The sequence below is a fragment of the Aquarana catesbeiana genome, linkage group LG07 (genome assembly GCF_042186555.1).
Source record: "Aquarana catesbeiana isolate 2022-GZ linkage group LG07, ASM4218655v1, whole genome shotgun sequence".
Classification (NCBI taxonomy): Eukaryota; Metazoa; Chordata; class Amphibia; order Anura; family Ranidae; genus Aquarana; species Aquarana catesbeiana.
This window is the reverse complement of record NC_133330.1, coordinates 36669599-36692071: the sequence shown is the minus strand read 5'-3', so window position 1 is coordinate 36692071 and position 22473 is coordinate 36669599. Positions and strand designations below refer to the sequence as shown.

The window sequence follows — 22473 nt, the reverse complement described above, 5'->3', positions numbered from 1 at the left end:
AAATATTAGCCAAGGTACTGTCCATTCGTCTCACACGGACCTTGATGCATGCTGATCAAACAGGCTTTATGCCCGGCCGCAACACCTCTTTTAACCTTAGGAAACTATACATCAATCTGCAAGTTACACATGCTGACCTTGGCTCACAGTTGTGGTGACTTTAGATATTGACTCATGTCAAGGAGGTATCTCTGGAGATGCATGGAGGGATATGGCTTCGGACCTAAGTTTATCAAATGGATCCAACTATTGTACCAGGCTCCTACTGCTAAAGTGGTGGCTAATGGTTGGCCATATCCGGTGCTTGACCTCAGTAGGGGCACGAGACAGGGCTGCCCGCTATCCCCACTGTTATACACCCTTGCTGCAGAACCCCTGGCCATGTCTATCCAAGCAAATCAAGAGATCCGGAGGCTGAGTTTGGGTTCCCCAATGGAAAAAATTCATAAGGATGCTGATGATACATGGTTGTACCTGGCCGACTCAGGTTCCTCTCTTTACACCGCACTTCAGATGATTGAACAGTTTGGGGCATTTTCTGGACTCAAGATCAATTGGCAAAAGTCCCAAATCTTACCCATTGATAGCTTCCCACCCTCTGAATCCCAGGCCTGGCTACCACTACAACGTGTCAACACTATTAAATACCTAGGGAGACACAAATCCAGATCCCCAGCTGTTTACATCTCTCAACATCGAGCTCCTTTTCTCCCTTATTAAATTCAAAATACAAACCTGGGCCCGTATACCTCTAGGAGTATGGGGCCATATAAACCTAATAAAAATGATTGTTGCCCAAAATTCTATATATCCTATGGCATACTCCGATATACCTACCTCTGAAATACTTTAAATCTCTGGAGGCCCTCCTTCAGCCTTTTGTTTGGGGGACTGGCAGACATAAATTTGCTTGGCAAACGTTTAAAAACCCAACAGACCTGGGGGGGGAACAGCCTTACCTGATTTTTACCTATACTACATCGCACCCCAGCTATCCCAATTATTCCACATAGACAAAATCGACAGCGAAAGATTTGGCACCCTTTTGTGCCCGGCCTGGGCACGGCGCACTTGGGATCCGATGTATGCGATAGTAGCAGGTTCCAGGAGTGCAGAATCAGGGGGAGACAGAAAAACCCTATTGTATCACTACAGGCGCATATGGGACCCCGCCTCTAATAAACTAGGGATACCACAATATAATGATTATACTCCACTATGGCATAACAAAATACTCTCTGAATTCTACCAACTACAGAAAGCAGAGGTCTGGAGCACTCAGGGAACATATTAACTTACACCATCTGCTGTCTGACGAAAATCTTAAAGACCATTGACGCACTTCGCGAAGAATTCACGCTCCAGAACCAAAATGTTTTTCAGATTTTTACAGGTCCGACACGCTGTCCAATCACAATTTCCACAATCCCTTCCACAACCTACCCCTAATGCCATTATGGCAGTAGTTAAAAGCACAGACCCCCAAAAATTGATATTGGCCTTTTACAGCGTGCTCTCTACCCCTGCTTCTACCAAACTAGCGTATGATCTTAAACCCCGTTGGGAGAGGGAGGTAGGACCAAATGGAGGATGAAGAATGGGAATAGGCACTGGAGTCCTGCAAGGTTGTGCCTCCTAAGCTCTCGGACAGACTATCCCAAATTTATATACTCCATCAGGCATATCTCACTCCCCAGAGAGTGGCTAGATATAACCGTGGCCAATCTACCTCTTGCTTCATGTGCAACCAAGAGGCGGGCACATTTTTTCCACCTAATTTGGGGCTGCCCCAAAACGCAAGGCCTTTGGACACAGATTGTAACCTTTCTACACGACACCATGGGTTCCCCTCTTGCACTAGACCGGAAACAGTGCCTAGTCGGGATATTTCCTGATTCGATCGATAAATACACAAAGATATTCCTCCATGAATCAATGTTCTCGGCTAGGAAAATTATTGCTAGACAATGGATGTGACCTTTACCTCTCAACTTTGTAGATTGGAAGGTGGACGCAAACACTACCCTACCTTACAATAAATTCTTATACATTAATAGAGGATGCCCAGCTAAGTACAATAAAATATGGGACCGCTGGCTACAAGGCTCATAAACCTGCACATGAAAATAGTACGATTCCTTGAAATATATCTGAATATGTTAACTTTGTATCTCCTTTATTATGAAGAGCTCAACGTTTGTACCTTGATGGATATTTTTACTATTACAAATTGTTTAGTCATATAATGGATGTAATGTACATCTAACATGCAAGCCTAATGTGTATGCACAATTTGTTTAATAGAAAAAAAAACACTTTTGTTCAATGGAAAAAAATATTTTCTATAGAATAATTCATACATGCATTATATTTATCACTTGTAGCCAGCAGATGGCCAACTTCAACTTAAAAAAAAAAAAAAAAAAAGACAGATTTTCAGCTGATGCATGTGATCAGCACAGGGCCAATCAGCACTGTCCAGACAGAAAGTCAGGGGTCATGCAGCCTCATTGGAGGGTCAGAGGGGATTGAAAACTTCTACAAGCTTTAACCAATGCTCATTTATATTTACTAAAATAATTGCATTTCCATGTTCTGTGTACAGTGGGAGACCAGATAGAGTGAATGCAGAGTCCTGGGCTTGCAGGCTTTTAACCCTGCACTGTATGTGGTGGCTGGAGTGTGGCAGGAATACCTTAGAGTGGAGGCAGTACAATGCTGGTCGCACAGATTGAGGAAGCCTGCTGGAGCGGGAACAAAGGTAAGTAATACCACCGATTCTAGCTCCCCTAGACTAAATCAGCAGTTAAGCCTTGCAGTGTTGGGCCCACGGCAAGTTATATTTTGCCCAATTCCCAGAGTAGGCCAGGCAGTGCACCGTTTTCAGTAAGGGCCCCGCCACACCAACCTGCATAATGAGCCGATTTCCCCCATCCACACATTTGATGGTGAATGAGGGAATGCTTCATGCTGAGCCTTTGTATTCTGACAGGGGGGAGCTTTCCCCTGCCGTCAGAAGGCACTGATCGGTGCTGCCAGCTATAGCCAAGGACACTGAACGATTGAGAAAAGGTGACAGGGTGGTTGTACAAGAGTCGATCAGGATTGGTAGATCCACTTCTGTACAACCAGCCTGCACATACATGGATTAAAATTTGGCCAGTCCCTGCCTAACTAGCCAAATGACGATTCATGCATGGCTAGATTGAGCTTGCCGACCCCCGCACTGAGAAAAGGAGTGGCAGAGAACAATTATTGTGCAGTTCTGTGCATGTAATGAGTAGATATGGCTGTGTGCGCCCCCCCCCCACGTACATATATAAATTACATGGAAACAAGTTATCAGTTGATAAGATTATTTACATTAAGTGGAACTCATTATCTGTGCTTTTAAGATACACAAACGTAAGACTATAGTCTTCCTTTAAGAAAGGAGCAAAGAGCAGTTGTCTTCTCCATCCACAAGAAGCACTGCAGGGTATGATTAGTAGATGCCAGAAGCCTTGCAGGGACCTGTGAGCTATATGTAGGACTCAGACTACAGATCTTGTCATGTTAAGATCTAATAGCCCGCTCACCCATAGTGACCCCGGATGTTCTGACAGGAGTCGGTTTATCTTGAAGTAAAATAACAGCTAAAGTTCAAAGCTGAGATAAGAGGAAAGAAAGGAGCAGTGCACTTACTTCCTCAACACCGCAATCTCGTTTTCGATGCTGGTCTCCTTCCCTTCTAGAGCTTTTTTGGGGATACATTTTATTGCTACCAGCTTCTGTGTTTTCTTCTCCTCTGCAAGGACCACCTCCGAAAAAGCCCCTCTGTAAATAAAAAAAAGAGATAAAAACATGACTATAGATAAAAACTAAAGCAGGACATCCGCCTTTACCGCACTGTTATCTAGGAATACCAGAGTGCCAAAGATACCATTGACTTATGTTCTTAAAGCTTAACTTCAGGAAACGCCAAACACAGATGAAATACAGAGACAACTGTTTTATCTGGCAAAGGAATTTTACTGTTGTCCATCCAGCCCTGAGATTTACACAGCTCTGTAACACAGCAAATCCTTGTCTCTGGCACCTGACTTTTTATTGTTGCAGTAAAGCAACACTTAAGCTGGCCATACATTATACAAATTGTCTTATTCAATTGCATTTCGATATACCCTAAGCTATGTAGTGCAAGGACCTGCCTGATTGCATACAACTTGAAAGCATTTAGGTTTGACCTCCCATACTATATGGTTTTAATAAATCTAAAAGGAAAATTGCACAAGGAAATTATATCATGTATGGCCAGCCTTACAGGTCTTGTCCCTCCCACAGCCTGTGAGCCGACAGTGAAAGAAGCAGCAGGCCAATAAGCTTATTTCTGTCACTCTGCTTTCTCTGCCTGTCAGCGTGCCCCTTGTTAGAACAGCCTGCATACTGAATGAGCAGCAAATAGGGGCTTCTCCCTGTACGTACAACCATTCCTGGTGCTAGGCCCAGACTCCTGCCATTCAGCTCTTTAAATGCCAGAGTGTCAGTGGGCAGAAGAAGCTCCGACATCTTACAATGAAATGATGGGGTGGGGCTAATGCTAGGAAGAGGTGGAGCTTGACATTGACAGAAGTCAAGTTCCCTGTACAACTGCTAATAAAAACCAAAAGTGTAGCGCTAAATAAAAATGAAAATTCACCCTCAATATACAAATTGTGAAGTTAAAATGAGTGAATATCCGGTGCTTTAAATAAAGAATAAATGTCCATCAAAAACAGATTAAATGTCCATCAGTGGAATAATAATTAAAGTCCATAGAAAATGAGGACCTTAATGGTCACCACCTATGAAGAGTATGCAAAATCCCATCACCACAGTGTAACTCTATATAGACTATATAAAAGATAATACACAGCTGGTTACCAATTAGTCCACCATATGTATATATTAGATCTTGTTGGTTGGTAAGTAAAAAGGCCAATTCGATACACCACACCACAGTGTCTTCATGAAAACGTGCAATTCCCACAGCCAGTGAAGGTGGAAGCTTACCGGAGGGTTTGAACCCAAAGCAGCATATGCTGTAAGGGTCAAACCAGCTTGTATTGCACACCGGCAATGGGGGGAAGACCTTGGCAACCTGGAGATGAAGGGATCCCAGGGGACTTCATGGAAGTGTCTTCTCCAAATATAACGCTAAATATCCCAGCATATGGCTCATAGGAGATAGAAAAAGGGCCACATAGTGTGATTCCGTAAACAAAGTACTTTTATTATAAAAAGAAATACACTTACATTTAAGAAGATAAAAAAAAGCGCTTGTACATAAAATGAAGGCGGCAGTGGAGTCCTCGCTTTTTTTTATCTTTTTTTTTATTATTCCACTGATGGACATTTAATCTGTTTTTGATGGACATTTTTTCTTTATTTAAAGCACCGGATATTCACTCATTTTAACTTCACAATTTGTATATTGAGGGTGCATTTTCATTTTTATTTAGCGCTACACTTTTGGTTTTTATTGGTTTATTTAGCAATTATTCTTTTTGCTGTGTTAGCGGCTCATACTTTAGAGCAAGCGCAATTTTATCACTGGTGTTTTTCCCTGTACAACTGCTGCCTTAGGCTAGGTTCACATTTATGCAGGTTGCAGTTGAGGCATTTTTCAGGTGTGTTTTGCATTTTTTTTTTTTTTAACACTATGCATCTGTTGTCATGCAGGAGAAACCAGCAAAAACTCAGCAGAAGCACATCAAAAACGCAAGCACCACATTTTTGGGGGCGTTTCTGCTGCATTTCCATTGAAGTCTATGGAACCAAAAACACAACCTTCTGTGGGCAAAAAAAAAAAAAGTCCACGACCCTTTCCAAAAAATGCACCGATGTGAACGTGAACCATAGGACATGTTAAATGAACTTTAGTTTTGCAAAACTTTCCCTACATGAAAAAAAGCATAGAAAGTAGGCTATACGATTTCCAATGGCATAGTTCACACCAGCGCTTGCAGTTCCAGAAAAAAAAAAAAAAAAGTGTAGAACATGACTAGGATTAGAACATGCTGCATTTTTTCAGCACTGGACTGTACTGGAACGCTGTAAAAAGCATCAAAAACACACTGGAACACACGTCCTTATTTAAGTTAAAAAAAAGGGGGGGACTGCACCAAATGCATCAAAAACACGTCAAGTATGCATTCTGGAACGCATCCGGACCTAAAAAAAAAAAAAAAAAAAAAAATCACACACCACATAGGCATGAACCAGGCCTTAGATCAATGTACATTTCTAGATTGACGGCAAGTATTGGAACAAAAGCTTTTTTTAAATACTTAATATATTTACAGTATTTTTTTTTTTACTTCAGTTCTACTTTGAGCAAGCCAATACTAGGAAATAAATCGCTAAAGTAAGAGCCACGCTGTACACCAGAAGTCTGCTTCTAATTTTTCAGCATTACTTGCTGATCTGCATCTGCAGCCTTCTGAAATAATATGCAAATACAAAATGTCAAAAAGTCCAGTATTTGAATATGACTAAGCAAACCCCCATGACCAAGCTCATACCTGGCAACTAGCTGCTCAGTCAAGCACTGCATTGAGGAAGGACACACTAGTGATTTGGACACCAGATAAAGCCTGTGATAGTAAATTTTTCATCCTGGGTATACACATAGCTCCCAACTGTCCCGGATTTCGAGGGACTGTCCCTGTTTTGGAGCAATGTCCCGCTGTCCCTCTTTCCTCCTGATCCATATAGTTGTATATAAAAAAAAAAAAAAAAAAAAAGGACTTTTTATCTTTCAAAAAGTGTTTCCCCAGTGCGAAGCCTTTCTAAATCGCTGCATTTCTACATTTTAAAAGCCAATATAAGAGAAAATCGTAAAAAAAAAAAAAAAAAAAAAAAAAAAGAGCACTTGTTGATTTAATTAACCTTTTTTAATTCTCCTTTAAGGGGGTGTGGCAAGGGGCGTGTCCTATGCCTACATACGTTTGTTAATAGGTGTCCCTCATTCCCATCTCAAAATGTTGGGAGGTATGTATACAGTTTTAGCAGGTTGGTGTCTATGATGGGTTTACATTAAAGTCGTCCTTCCTGGGAATTTTGGGCGGCTTCGGGCTGCCCCTTCATATACAGAGTAGTGGCGAAGCTGCACTCTACTCTTTGAAGCAACGGTGAATGATGTCCTCCGGCTGGGAGACCGTGACTGTAGGACAATCTCAGCATGGTTGAATGAAAACCTTTGCAGCTATGGCGACCTGTGACATACTGTAAAGAGGGTTAATGATCCAAGAGGAGGCCTCGTCAGGGGTGCCTCGAAGGGCTTGTTCATATGAGTGATTCGGATGTGCAGTCACATTGGAATCAGCGCACTGTCATCTCAAGAGGGAATGTGTTTTCACAATTACTAAACACAAGTGGGTTTATTTCGTATTTGAAGGCCAAGCCCAGCCAGAACTCACCCCCCCCCCCCCACCTCCCGTTTTGGATAGTGCGGAAGAGGGTTTGAACCTTCATCAGATTTTGTGTCTCCTTTGGGGAATTTACCCCCCAATTTTTGGCAGGTACTAAATGCATTTAGGCATCTAGATGTTGTGAAAACATGTGAAGTTCAAACCAAGCATAAGAATGGGGAAGAAAGGGGATTGAAGTGACCTTGAACGTGGCATGGTTGTTAGTGCCAGGCGGGCTGGTCTGACTATTTCAATAACTGCTGATTTTCACACACAGCCATCTCTCGGGTTTACAGAGAATGGTCCGAAAAAGAAAATATCCAGTGAGCGGCAGTTGTGTGGCGGAAAACGTCTTGTCAGAGGAGAATGGGCAGACTGGTTCGAGATGATAGAAAGGCAACAGGAACTAAAATAATCACTCGTTACAACCAAGGTATGCAGAACACCGTCTCTGATCACACAACACACCCAAACTTGAAGAAGATGGGCTACAGCAGCAGAAGACCACACCGGCTGCCACTCCTGTCAGCTAACAGGAAACTGGGGCTACAGTTCGCACAGGATCACCAAATTTAGACAATAGAAGTTTGCAAAAACAATGCCTGGTCTGATTCACATCATTTATGTGCACTTGTAAAAATCTACAGCAACTGCATGATGCTATGTCAATATGCACCAAAACCTGGAGGAATGTTTCCAACACCTTGTTGAATCTATGCCATGAAGAATTAAGACAGTTCTGAAAGCAAAAAGGGGGTCCAACCTGATACTAGCAATAAAGTGGCCGGTGAGTGTATATCCCCTTAAAGAATCTATACTCTTGACAGCACTGCTCAAGCCTGGTGCCTGTCCACTTCCTGTATTGCGTTATGACGTCCCTGGCTCTGCCCTTACACGTTAAATCACAAACCCTGTGACTTCTTCAGAGGATATATACAGTACATGCAAATAGCAAACACCGCAGTGCACCAGACTTGTGAGTGCAATTTTAATGTATTTTTAATAAAATTAAGTGTTTCAAGGAAAGCACTGATCATTATGTGGTAATTCAGAGCGGATTCTGGTGGATAACCATAAAGGTGGGAGTTGCTTATTTAAAGGAAAAAAAAAAAAAAAAAAAAAAAAAAATTAGAGTTACGTACCGGTAACGTCTTTTCCAGTAGTCTTTCAGGACAGCCACCATGAGAGATAGTCTCCTCCTCTTCCTCTTAGGAAACACTGCGCCAGCCCATAAATTCTCACTTCCCCCTGCCAGACCTCAGTATATTCCGAGATTACCTCCGGTCAGCTGGGGAGACACAAGAACACATTAATAACATACTATTCCATATCATTATCATGCTGCGTTCTGGTCTTTTGTAAGACCCCCCCAAAAATTTCGGGTGGGTAACTAGGGCTGTCCTGAAAGACTACTGGAAAAGACGTTACCGGTACGTAACTCTAATTTTCCCCTTTCGTCTTTCAGGACAGCCACCATGAGAGGATAAACGAGCACTTACCAGTTTAGGGTGGGACTACCGCTTGCAATACCTTTCGCCCAAAGGCTTGCTCACTAGCCGACACCAGGTCCACTCTGTAGTGCTTTACAAAAGTGGAGTAGCTGGACCATGTTGCAGCCCTGCATATTTGCTCTGGCGTTGCTCCAGCCCTTTCTGCCTGCGAAGCTGCCATAGCTCTAGTAGAGTGTGCTCTTATACCCATTGGGATTTCTTTCCCTGCCAATGTATAGGCCTGGCCAATGGCTACTCTGAGCCATCTGGCAATAGTGCGTCGAGACGCTTTGCATCCTTTTCTGGCCCCAGAAAACAAAACAAATAAAGAGTCTGACTTTCTAAACATCTTGGTCAGCTCTAGGTATCTAAGGATACATCTCCTTACATCCAAAGAATGAAATTTTAATTCCCTTTCCCCCGAGGGGTTGGGACAAAATGAGGGTAAAACTACCTCCTGACTTCTGTGGAAACCAGAAGCAACCTTAGGTAAAAATGCTGGATCGGTCTTAAAGATGATCCGATCTGGAAAAATAACGCAAAAGGGAGGTCTAACAGATAAGGCCTCAATCTCGCTGACTCTCCTGGCAGTTGTCACTGCTACCAAAAAAACTGTTTTTAACGTAAGATCCTTTAGTAGACATTCCTCTAAAGGTTCAAAGGGAATTCCCGTCAGGCCCTGCAAAACTAACGATAGGTCCCACTTGGGAAAGGGAGGACCTTGAACCGGTCTTTGTCTAGACAGAGCCTTAAAGAATCTGACCACCCAGGGGTTGGTGGCCAGATGTTTCTCTAAATAAGTACTAAGTGCTGACACCTGACCTTTAAGGGTACTTATGGATAAACCCCTGTCTGCCCCGCACTGAAGGAATTCCAACACAGCTGTGGGACTATGTACCGCAAGGGAGCCTTCTGCACACCATTTATTGAAACGTACCCAGATTTTTTTATATATCTGGCGTGTTTCCTTCTTCCTGCTATTGAGGAGGGTGGAGATTAATTTCTCAGAAAAACCCCTAGCTCTCAGCATACCCTCCTCAGTAGCCAGGCCGCTAACTGCCATTGGTGAACCTGTGGACAGAGGACTGGGCCCTGTGAGAGGAGATCCTCTCGAGGTGGCAGGAATAAGGGAGGTTCGACCGCTAGCTGCTTGAGTACTGAGAACCAAGCCCTCTTTGGCCAATGTGGTGCTACCAGAATCAGGGACGTGTTTTCCATCTGAAACTTCCTGAGAACTGCTGGTAATAACGCTGGGGGCGGGAAGGCATAGCAGATTCTGAAATGCCAGTCCTGGATCAATGCGTCGACCCCTCGTGCTCCCTCCCCTCTGTTTAGGGAGAAAAAACAAGGGGTTTTCGCGTTGCTTCTTGACGCGAACAGATCTACCTCTGGAGGACCCCACTTCTCTGAGATGAGATTGAAAACCTCCTGGTTGAGGATCCAGTCGCCCTCTCTCAGCCTGGTTCGGCTGAGAAAGTCTGCTATCACATTCTTTTCTCCTCTCAGGTAGACTGCTGAGAGTGAGAGAGTGTGAGTCTCGGCCCAGCTCAGAATGTCTGATGCCAATGCCAGCAGTACTCCGCTCTTTGTGCCTCCCTGCTTGTTCACATAAGCTACGGCGGACGAGTTGTCCGACTGCACCTGTACATGGTGGCCCTGTAGCTCCTTTTTGAAGAACCTGAGTGCTAGCCCGATTGCCTTCAGCTCCTTCCAATTGGACGACCTTCTGAGTTCGTTTCCCTCCCAGGTGTCCTGTGCTACAAGGGAACCCAGGTGCGCCCCCCAACCTCTGCCGCTTGCGTCTGTGGTTACCACCTGAGAGACTGGGATAAACCACAGACGACCCTGCGACAAGTTTGAGACCCTCCTCCACCACCAGAGGGATCTCTTTACTTGGGATGGGACCTGAACCAAGGCATCCAGACTTCTCTGGCTGTGATCCCACACCCTTAGGACAAAGGACTGTAAGGGACGAAAGTGCAGACCTGCCCATTGCACTGCTGGGAGGGTCGCGGTCAAAAGACCCAGGGCCGACATCAGAACTCTTATAGAGACCCGACTGCTGCGCTGGAGACCAGCCACTGCCCTGTCCAGCTTTAGTATTTTTTCTCTTGGAAGAAACACTCTCAGAAGTGTTGAGTCCGACTGGTAGCCCAAGTAGGTAATGCGCTGGGAGGGAATCAAACTGGATTTCTCCAAGTTCATTAGCCACCCTAGACCTGTAAGAACTCTTCTTGTAAGCTCTAGATCCCTGACTAACTGCAGTGGACACGCTGCAAACAGGAGCAGGTCGTCCAGGTATGCTATCACTGATATTCCCTGGAGCCGAAGAAAGGCCATCACCTCCGCCAAGACCTTGGTGAAGATGCGGGGCGAGGAGGATAGCCCGAAAGGCAGCGCCTGAAACTGTAGATGTACCGATGTTCCACCTAGATCTACCGCTAGCCGGAGAAACCTCTGTGAGGCTTCTGCTATGGGAACGTGTAGATACGCGTCCTTTAGGTCCAGGGATACCATAAAGCAGTTGCGGGGCAACAGTGTTCTCACCGTGAAAATTGTTTCCATACGGAATCTCCTGTATGTCACTGACTTGTTCAGGGGCTTTAGATTCAGAATCAGTCTGAATTTCCCTGTGGGTTTCTTCACTACAAAGATGTGTGAATAAAACCCCTCTCCCTCCTCGGCTTTTGGAACTTTTAGAACCACATTCTGATCTACCAGATCTCTTAATGCTTCCAACAGAGCCTCGGCTTTTGCCGTACACCTGGGTAGGTGCGTGACCAAAAATCTCCGAGGAGGAAGATTCGTGAAATCGATATGGTACCCCCTTCTTATAATCCCTAGGATAAAGCGATTGGGGGATATTGCCTCCCACTGTGGGAGGAAGGCCCCCAATCTTCCCCCCACCATGGTTGGGGAGTCATTGACTTTTACGGGGCTGTTCAGGAGGGCGAAAAATCGCCCCTCCTCTGCCCTTGCCTTTCTGACCCCAGAACTTCCTTTGCCCTTCCGGCTTTGGAGTCTCTTTACGCTTTTGCGGACGAAACCCCTTCTTTGTAGGTGCAGGGGTTTTCCGCTTAACCGGGAAGGATTTCTTCCTGTCTGCTGTGCGGTCTAAGACAGTCTCTAAGCCTGGGCCGAAGAGAAGGTCTCCCGTTAACGGTATGCCGCACAATTTGACTTTAGAGGCGCTATCGCCCGGCCAGGTTTTTAGCCAGAGGGCTCTCCTGGCCGAATTGGCCAGAGCCGCTGATCTGGCCGTCATACGTACTGACTCTGCCGAGGCATCAGCTATGTAGGCGATACCCCGCAGAATCGTAGGGAAGGAAGACAGAATGGTTTCTTTTGCCGTTCCAGCCTCAATATGCTCTTGAATCTTAGAGAGCCAGTGCTCCAGATTGCGAGCCACTACTGTGACAGCCAACTCAGGTTTCAAGTTACCAATTGTTGAATCCCACGTCTTTTTAAGGAGAGAGTCTATTCTCTTATCCATGACATCCACCAGGGCCCCCATGTCCTCAAAAGCCAGGTCAGTGTGTCTGGAAACCTGGGAGAAAGCAGCATCTAACTTGGGATTTTTATTCCAGATAGATGAAGGATCATCCGAAAACGGAAATCTCCTCTTTAAGGATCTAGAAAAAAAGGATTTCCTTTCGGGATCCTGCCACTCCTTTTTGATAGTTTCAACCAGTACTTCATGAACTGGAAAAACCTCTCTTTTGTTCCCCCAAGCCTCTGTACATCTGGTCATGAAGGGTCAGGGGTTTCCTGTCCTCCTGAATACCGAGGGTTGTATAAATAGCCCCTAAGAGGTCCTCTACCTCCTCTAGGGATAATTTATATCTGGAGGATCTCCTGGACTCCCCGTCCTGGTCCTCCCCCTCTGAACCATCCTGGGAATCGGAGGAGGAACTATCTGGCTGTCTTAGTTCCACTCCGGAAGGCCCTGGAGCTTCCTCTGCCCTAACTGAAGTTGCAGGTTGGGCAGGAGCAGAGACCTGCGCCTGAGGCGGGGTTGTATCCTGGGGAGCTGGACTAATGGGAGGTTGAAACCTTTCAAATAAGGCTTTAAATGAAGAAAAGGTGGACGAGAGCTCTTTAACTGAGGCTGCAAGTCCTGACTCCTGTTCAGAGTCCCTTTCCTTAACAAGGGAGTCTATGCACTCCCTACACAAGACCTTTGTCCATGCCTCCCCTAATGTGTCCCTGCAAGAGGCACACCTCCTCTTAGAGCTATGGGTAGACTTAGATTTTTCTGTAGCTTTCTGAAATACAAGAAAGGAAAAACAAACATTTTTGTCACTTTTTTTTTTTTTTTTTTTTAAAAAACAAGGATACAACCCTGGGAGTGCACTAGACCCTCCTTCATCTATGGGGATCTGAGCCTCCCTCCCCTGACCACCCAGGGTATCTGCCCCCCCATGACAGGAACCATACATGGAGGGACAATCCTAGGTAAAGAGTACTTTTCCCCAAGGCACTCTTACCTTAGGAAGGCTGGAGGTAGTGTCCGTTGGTTGAGCATCCGCTTCCGACATGACTTGCAGGTGGTTGCTACTACCGAGTCCAACGCTGCCTGTGCGCGTCCCAGACTCGTCTCCAGCCTGTGCCTGGCTTCCCTATCAGCCCTGCGACCCGGAACCGGAAGCCGCGGGTCAAAGGCAAGCCCCCGCCCTTCCGCCGGAAATGACGTCGCCCGTCGTCCGGCCCGCCTAGTTCCAAAAAGAGAGCGGCCTGTAAAGTATACAGGAAGGGCGGACGCCAGCCTGCTGCAGCCCTGTGACCGCGATAGGGAACCCCCACAGCCTGAAGCTGCGCTCAGCTAGGAAGTGGTGGCCACCGATCGAGGGGTAAGTCCCCCCCATGCCCATAAGAAGCCCCTGCTCCCATTTACAGGCTCAAAAAAACAAATAACAGCCACAGTCCCCTGACTGAAAAGCCTGGTTCCTTGCACAGTGTCTCCCCACCGGAGGAAACACTAATACTGAGGTCTGGCAGGGGGAAGTGAGAATTTATGGGCTGGCGCAGTGTTTCCTAAGAGGAAGAGGAGGAGACTATCTCTCATGGTGGCTGTCCTGAAAGACGAAAGGGGAAAAAAGAGTCCTCAGCTTGCAGTTCAAGGTGGAAAGAGTAATTGGGGTAAAAGAGGAGTCCCAAAGGTCGAAGGGGGGGTATAACCCCTTAAAAGGGGAAGGCACATGCTCGACCCATAAGTGTTTAGGGGTCATCGTACTGAGAAATTTTGGTTGCAAGACAGATATATCTATCGGAAACCAAAAATGTTTTTGTTTGTAACATATCAGTGAAATATTTTGCCCTTATTTTCCAGCACGCTGGAAAATTTGATTTACATTAGTTTGTATTTACAGCAGCGCTGCAATTTATTTAGTGATATTCTGTCCTTGATGTGGGAACCTATCAGTGCTGGCCAGCTGCTGAGTGGAAGATTCTATTTAATTTCCTATTTGGGATTTTTAATTTTTTTTATTTTTATTTTTATTTTTTATTTTTTTAGAGGAGATTGTAGCGCGAGAGTCCTTTGAGTTATAAAGGGTTCCAGGTGGTCTCTTTCCCCAATTGAAGAGACATTCTGACCATTTTCGGTTTCCTGGACTCCTTGTTCACCAAGACATAAAGTGAGGGGAATATTTCCCCGTTAGGGACACAGAGCAGTAAAAACCCAACGAAGGTTCTACCCCAGTGGTTGTCAACTTATTTGGTATTAGCTGGAGGAATAGTGCCCCATTGTTGGGAGGAATATCACGCCATTGTTGGTGCCAATGGGAGAAATGGTGCCCCATTGTTGATGTCCGTTGACAGAATTGTGTATCAGTGCCTCAAGGGCCAGGTAAAAGGCAAGCAAAGGGCCACAACCAGCCAAAGGACCGCAGTTTGGAGACCACTGCCATAGAAAATACAAAACTGGGAACAGATTATATAAGGCTAAAAGAAATTAAATGCTATAACCTTAATCAATGTTCCCACCACAAAGTGCTGAGGTCTGAGGGCCGCACATCATGTACCAAAGGGCTGCATGCAGCCCATAGGCCACAGGTTGGGCAGTAGGGTTCTTACTTTCCCCTATGCTATCCAAAATGTTTGTCTGGAGGTCTAGAGGCCTGCGTCGATGGGCTTGATGTGGATTCTGCATTCCCATACAAGTGTACGTTTAGGCAAAACCCCACTTGAAGCATGTCCTCAAAAGGAGGTCACATACAACGGTCAATGAATTCTGAGTGACCTCAGAAGCATCTTAAACTGATATCAAACTGAGGGCACCGACACCAATGCAAACACAGCTCCACAACACCATTATTCATAAAATTTCCTCCATAGGTTGCTCTCCGCTAACCTTTCTTTCCGCAGAGCATGGCTCTTGTCTTTTCAGAAGATTGACTGCAACCAAGTTCTTAATCCCCTGGACCCTTTCTGCCTGAGAGGTCCCCAAAGGAGGTATCGGCTCAATAACCAGCCAGCGGGGGTAGCGCCTTCCTGATGTGTGCGTGCAAGCCTCATCGCTCTCCCTTGATGTCTCCACCGCGGTGCTCTCCTGGGCTTTCCCATTTCCCTGGCTGAGCAGCAGACATCTCTATAACAGGAGTAGGCAGCTCTGACTACTGATCCATATGCTCAGCAATAATAACATGCAGCTATTATTTATAGACGGCTGAGGAAGAGGAACCCTGTGCTAAGGAAAAGCAAAAGGTTTACAATACGGAGAGATACACTGAATGACAAAAGCATAAAAGGTGAAAGACAGAAAAAAGTAGAAGGTGTCGCATATTTTTAAAAATTTCTTATGTCCTTTAAAGTCAATGTGCAAGCCTTTCTATCATTTTTCATATGTACATGTAGAAGCGACCCTTGATGTAAATAGCCTTATTAATTGTGGGATAATAAAAAAAAAAAAAAAAAAAAGTGTGATAGTTCGTTTAGAAAACCTTGTTCCTTTGTATAATTTATAATTACCACTATACATGGGAGCAGCCATATTTATTACGTAAGCAGGCTCGGCCTTCCAGAGCTGCACAATGGTTGCACTTTACTACACCTTACAATGCAAGCCTATGAATTGGCTTAGTCACCGAAAACAATGCACTCCCCCAGTGGCTGATATCTTATCTCAACATCTGTTACGCAATCACTTTATTTACTATTTTGCCTGCTTCTGGTTGCTAACCTACAATCTCCACATTTAATTAAATCATTAAAAAAAGAAGAAGAGGAAGCTTGTAAAAACGTGAAAGTCACATGAAAATTCTTTAAGGGCCAACTACTACATACACTTTCCAGGTGTCTTTAGGCCAGTCTTGTTATGTCCCCTTTTACGCTTCCCTGGCACTGAGTGGTCCTCAGTAAGCGCCAGTCTCTGCATTATTACATTGAGTGCAGGACATCTTGGTGATACCGCACAAGGAGAAATGTTTGTTGGGAGTATAGATGATGAATTATGGGGTCGTTCAACTCCCCACCTCCATCCCGGTTTTAGTACAAAAAGAGAAAGAACGTAGGGCAGGACTTTGAGTGAGGCACACGGAAGCAGTAGATATGGGGCCAAAAACAAATAGTAAAAAGGTAATGCATTTCCACATAGTATTACACGAGGTCAGTATAAATACTTAATATTGTATCATAATAAGCGGTCCAACATGGACTCGTTTGCAAGTATGTAATATATAGCTGAGAAAGCACATTAACATATAACATCTAATATACAAGGATACCAATGTTACAGAGTGTAGAGAAAAAAAAAAACAAAACAAAAAAAAAAACAAGAGAGCACAAATAAAATGGAACGTCCATACATAGTTATTGGTTAGGTACACCTCTCGGTAGTTGTAAGCTCTACGCGTTTCGGGACCTTTATGTCACTCTTCAGGAGCAAGACCTCAAGGGTCACCTACGAATATGAAAAGACCACATTTGAAAAAAGTTCAAAAGGAGAGGTGGGCAAATGTAAGACATGTCCCCACACATACATACATCTGGCCCACCAACTTACATGCATGTATGCGAGATGGCGACACGGCCAAGAGAGCCAGGTCGGCCGGTGATACCACCCCCAGAGCCGAGGGGGCTCTTCCTGGCGACACATAGCCAGCCCAAAACAACGCCCCAGGTGGGTCACCTGGGGCGTTGTTTTGGGCTGGTGTAGAGCTTACAACTACCGAGAGGTGTACCTAACCAATAACTATGTATGGAGGTTCCATTGTATTTGTGCTCTTTTTTTTTTTCTCTCTACACTCTAACATTGGTATCCTTGTATATTATATGTTATATGTTAATGTGCTTTCTCAGCTATATATTACATACTTGCAAACGAGTCCATGTTGGACCGCATATTATGATACAATATTAAGTATTTATACTGACCTCGTGTAATACTATGTGGAAATGCATTACCTTTTTACTATTAAATTTGTTTTTTGCCCCATATCTACTGCTTCGGTGTGCCTCACTCAAAGTCCCGCCCTACGTTCTTTCTCATCTTGGTGATATCCCTTAAAGGAGCTGGCCTATGATGCCCTGCACTCACAGGATGTCCTCAGTCTTGATAGATGCTTGGCATCATTCAACCAGCAAGGTTAAGGACGTTAAGGGGTTGATTTACTAAAACTGGAGGAGTGTAAAATTTGGTGGAGCTCTTCATAGAAACCAATCAGCTTCCATGTTTTTTGTCACAGTTTATTGAACAAGTTGAAGTTAGAAGCAGATTGGCTGCCATGCACAGCTGCACCAGATTCTGCACTCTCCAGTTTCAGTAAATCAACCGCTAACCCCAAATAGAATTACTTGAGGACAGTGCCAGAGCAGAGGTAGGCATTGCCTATAAAAATAGCCATGAGTTGAGCTTTAAAGTGGGTAAACCTCTAAAAAGAAAAAAAAAGAACAAAAACCATATCCTTCTATAGTGTGTACTTGTCCATATACAAAGCACCCAATGTGAATCCTGTCTGCACTTTCATATTTCTGCAAGTGTCACTTCTAAAAGTCTATGCCGACACCAAAACATTCACGGGAGATGGCCCGGCGGCCCCCTTCCAGCGCACAGCAGGCGACGTGTGTGTGTGTGTGGTCAATTCCATCCACTCAGGTCTCAAAATACACTCAGTACTCTGCTGTGCAGTGTGCGACATCAGATCACCGCCCCTGCCTTCTAGAGTTTTGAGCGGGTGTAGAGGGGAGAGGGCTGCAGATCAACAGGTACAACTCATGTAGGAGGATCTCTGTATCACCTGAGGCCAATCACTTCACTGGGTATATGGAAAGGTTTACAACCACTTTAAGGTTAAGACTAATAAAACAAAACTAGACTCCAACTCCAAACTGGCCAATCTAGAGGTGGGGATTTTTTTTAAATGGTCAACATCAACTGCACAGGACGATCACTGCATTCAGGAAACTAGAGTTCTTGCAAGTCCGGGAGCTCCTCATCTGCATGTGATGACCACAGCACCTGGAGAACTAAAGTTCATGCAGCCCCTGGAGCCTCTACTAGCAGGAAGTCACTGTAGACCTTACTGCAGTGCTTGGCTTTTCAGCCTGGGTTCACACTGATGCGAATTTACAGCGGGTTTGATGTGTTTAGAAACACACAGATTTGTAGGTCATGTAAAAACAGCATAGTATTCCATGGCTTTGGTTCACATCTATACGTTGTGAAAAAAGGGAGTCCTGTGCGTGTTGACTGCGGGTGCAATGCAAATTCCTATAGTGCAGTGCGAATTTTCTCTTCATAGGCTTCAACTGAATTTGCAGTAAACTTGCAGTACACAGTTCACATCTCTACGAATGATTTATTGTCTGCCTCTCGAAATTCATGGTAAAATTGCGGTAAATTTGCACCTGTCCACCTCAAAACGCAAGACAAATTGGCACCTCACACAGGACAAAAAAGAAAAAAAAAAATTAAATTTGCAGTACATCGCAGTGGTATGAACCTAGGCTCATTCTTATGCCTCGTACACACGATCGGATTTTCCGATGGAAAATGTCCGATCGGAGCGTGTTGTCAGAAATTCCGACCGTGTGTGGGCTCCATCACACATTTTCCATCGGATTTTCCGACACACAAAGTTGGAGAGCAGGAGATAAAATTTTCCGACAACAAAATCCGTTGTCGGAAATTCCGATCGTGTGTACACAAATCCGACGGACAAAGTGCCACGCATGCTCAGAATAAATAAAGAGATGAAAGCTATTGGCCACTGCCCCGTTTATAGTCCCGACGTACATGTTTTACGTCACCGCGTTTAAAACAATCAGATTTTCCGACAACTTTGTGTGACCGTGTGTATGCAAGACAAGTTTGAGCCAACATCCGTCTGAAAAAATCCTAGGATTTTGTTGTCGGAATGTCCGAACAAAGTCCGACCGTGTGTACGGGGCATTAGAATGCCCACAGAGGTGACGCCAGAACCAGAAGTTTTAAGAGCCAGATTTTTTAATGGTGGTACTTGACTAGGCTCTGCAGATTTTCATGGTGAAAGTCAACAGGACCGAGCAAAGAAATATCACAACATACAGTGCTGTGAAAAAGTATTTGCCCTCCTATTTTTTATTTTTTGCATATTTGTCATACTTAGATTCAGATCAAACAGATCTTTTTTGTTTACAAACTTTTTTTATTTGGTACAAAGAAATAGTACAAAAAGCTTATTGACATATGCCATAAAATGTACAAAGTAATTTCTACAAAAAGGAATAACAATACTACACAAAGATAACCCGAGTAAATACAAAATGCAGTTTTTAAAATTAGGATTTCATTTATTAACTGAAAAAAAGCTGTCCAAACCTGTCTGGCCCCATGTGAAAAAGTAATTGCCCCCTAAACCTGATAACTGGTTGTGCCACCCTTGGCAGCAACAACTGCACCTAAGCGTTTGTGATATCTGGCAATGAGTCTTTCAACAGCGCTGTAGAGGAATTGTGGCCCACTCTTTGTAGAATGGTTTTAGTTCATGGACTTTGGAGGACTTTCCAGCATGAACGGCCCGTTTAAAAGGTCATGCCACAGCATCTCAATCAGATTTAAGTTCGTTCTTTGACTAGGCCACTCCAAAAACCTTAATTTTGTTTTTTGTGTTTTTTTTTGAGCCATGCAGGAGGTGGACTTGGTGTTTTTTTGGATCATTGTCCTGCTGCCTAACCCAAGTGTGCTTGAGGTCACGAACTGATAGCCGACATTCTCCTTCAGGAATTTCTGGTAGAGCTCAGAATTCATGGTTCTATCAATTACGGCGAGTCATTCAGGTCCTGGAGCTAAGTAGCCCCAGACCAACACACTCCCACCACCATATTTGATGATTAAAATGATGTTCTTTTTGAAAGAAATGAAATGCAACGTTAGTTTTACGCCAGATGTAAACGGGACAAACGCCTTCCGAAAAAGTTCAACTTTGGTCTCATCATCCCCAAGACTTTTGGGCAAATATTCTGTGGACTAAGCAAGATTTTTTTTTTTTTGGTAAACGTGAGACGCGCCTTTGTGTTCTTTTTGGTAACAGAGGCTTTCGCCTCTCCCCTCTCTCGGACAGCTGCAGGGAGAGGGGCCAAGAATCCCCCTCCCCACTGACGTTAGTCAAGAGGGGAGGAGGAGAGAGGCGGCCGGTCATGTGAGCGCGTTTATTTAAAAAAAAAAAAAAAAAAAAAGGAAGCCATTTATACCTTTTTTTCCGAAGCATGTACACAGGGACAACTAGCATTAGAAAACAGGCTTGTATAAAAAAGTTAAGTCAGCAAAAGGAGTGGAGGGGCAGACACTCACTAGCTGACAGGCAGGGAGGGGAGAGGACAGGGGAGAGCTGTGGATGACAGATGCACATAAACCGACTACCGTGTCCGGGCTCAGCAGCCATGATATACCCCATGCTCAGTTTACAGGGGGGAGGGCAGAACAAACACTGAGGTCTGCAGTTCTTTAGATATTGTACTGGGTTATTTTATGACCTCCTGGATAAGTCATCATGCTCTTGGAGTAGTTTTTCTAGGCCGGCCACTCCTGGGAAGGTTCACTGCTGTTCCAAGTTTTCTCCATTTGTGGATAATGGCTCTCACCGTGGTTCGCTGGAGTCCCAAAGCCTTAGAAATGGCTTTGTAACCCTTTCCTGACCGATAAATGTCAATTGTCATCTGTTCTTGAATCTCTTTAGGACACGGCATGATGTGTTGCTTTTTGAGATCTTTTAGCGTGTTTCACTTTGGCAGACAGCTTCTATTTAAGTAATTTCTTGATTAAACAGGTCTGGCAGTAATCAGGCCTGGGTGTGGCAAGAGAATTTTAAACCAGGCTTTCCGGGGGGTGCAATTACTTTTTCACATAGGGTCAGGCAGGTTTGGACAGCTTTTTCTCCTTATTTAATGAATTCATTTAAAAACTGCATTTTGTATTTAATCGGGTTATCTTTGTGTAATAAAAGGCGTTTGATATTCAAAACCATTTAAGTGTGACAAATATGCAAAAAAAAAAAAATCAGGGAGGGGCAAAGACTTTCACAGCATTGTAGAAGTAGTATTTGTTAAATGTTTTGTTACGCTAGGTCTTGATAGGCCTTGAAAATATCCATCAAGTCCAATGGGAACTATTAAAGTTTAGAGGAGGTCCGCCTGCAGTTATCTTCAGAACACTAAAAATGGCTGATGGTTTAGAAGTTAGCCTTGTAGATACATTAAAAACTGTGCCAGATTACTGAGAAGGAAAGACATACATTCTCTGCTCTAAACTTGTCTTCTGCTCTGCTGCAGAGACTGAGCAAATGAAAAAATATATTCTGTTAATGTCTTTGCTATTGCATCAGCTGAAAAGTACATGCTAAAAGGGTCAGTCTACCTGTAATATTTCAGTGATATGGGATCTGATGGCAATATATAAATCCTGTATAATAAAAATGGCACAGGGGCCAACCCGTTTAGCACAGTGCAAGTGCGCATTCTTGTGCGATTTCAAGTACCCCCAGGACACAATGGTAAGGTACCGTGACGTTACTGGTACCCCCAGGAAGCAGATCAGGGTCCCCAGAGAGCCCCCCTTAAATCAGGGTCCCCAGAGAGCCCCCCTTAAATCAGGGTCCCCAGAGAGCCTCCCCATCCCCTTTGGGGACCCCTGCAGAGACTCGGGGCTATAGCCCCAAAAGCCACCCCCTAACGACACCACTGCTTATGTTGCACATTTTCAGGCATTCCCATTGAAGTCTATGGGGCCCAGCCTGCCTTTAATCCCTCAAAAAAGAAGCTCATGTACTTTGAGCGACAGGAGTTTTGCTTTAGGTGTCAGAACCCCCCTTAAATCAGGGTCCCCAGAGAGCCCCCCCCCTTAAATCAGGGTTTCCCCAGAGAGAGCCCCCCCCTTACATCAGGGTTTCCCCAGAGAGAGCCCCCCCCTTACATCAGGGTTTCCCCAGAGAGAGCCCCCCCCTTACATCAGGGTTTCCCCAGAGAGAGCCCCCCCCTTACATCAGGGTTTCCCCAGAGAGCCCCCCCCTTACATCAGGGTTTCCCCAGAGAGCCCCCCCCTTACATCAGGGTCCCCAGAGAGCCCCCCCCTTACATCA

The 22473-nt window shown here is 44.7% G+C and overlaps 1 protein-coding gene across 1 annotated transcript in view; it reads right to left on the bottom strand.

Annotated features, from left to right (window-relative positions):
- The window catches only part of CAMK1 (calcium/calmodulin dependent protein kinase I), a 217908-nt gene that overhangs the window by 53012 nt on the left and 142423 nt on the right, over window positions 1-22473 (bottom strand). Inside the window, exon 3 of the mRNA XM_073591985.1 lies at window positions 3685-3816. Within this exon, the coding sequence (XP_073448086.1) occupies window positions 3685-3816 (132 nt within the window). The remainder of the gene's footprint in view (window positions 1-3684; window positions 3817-22473) is intronic.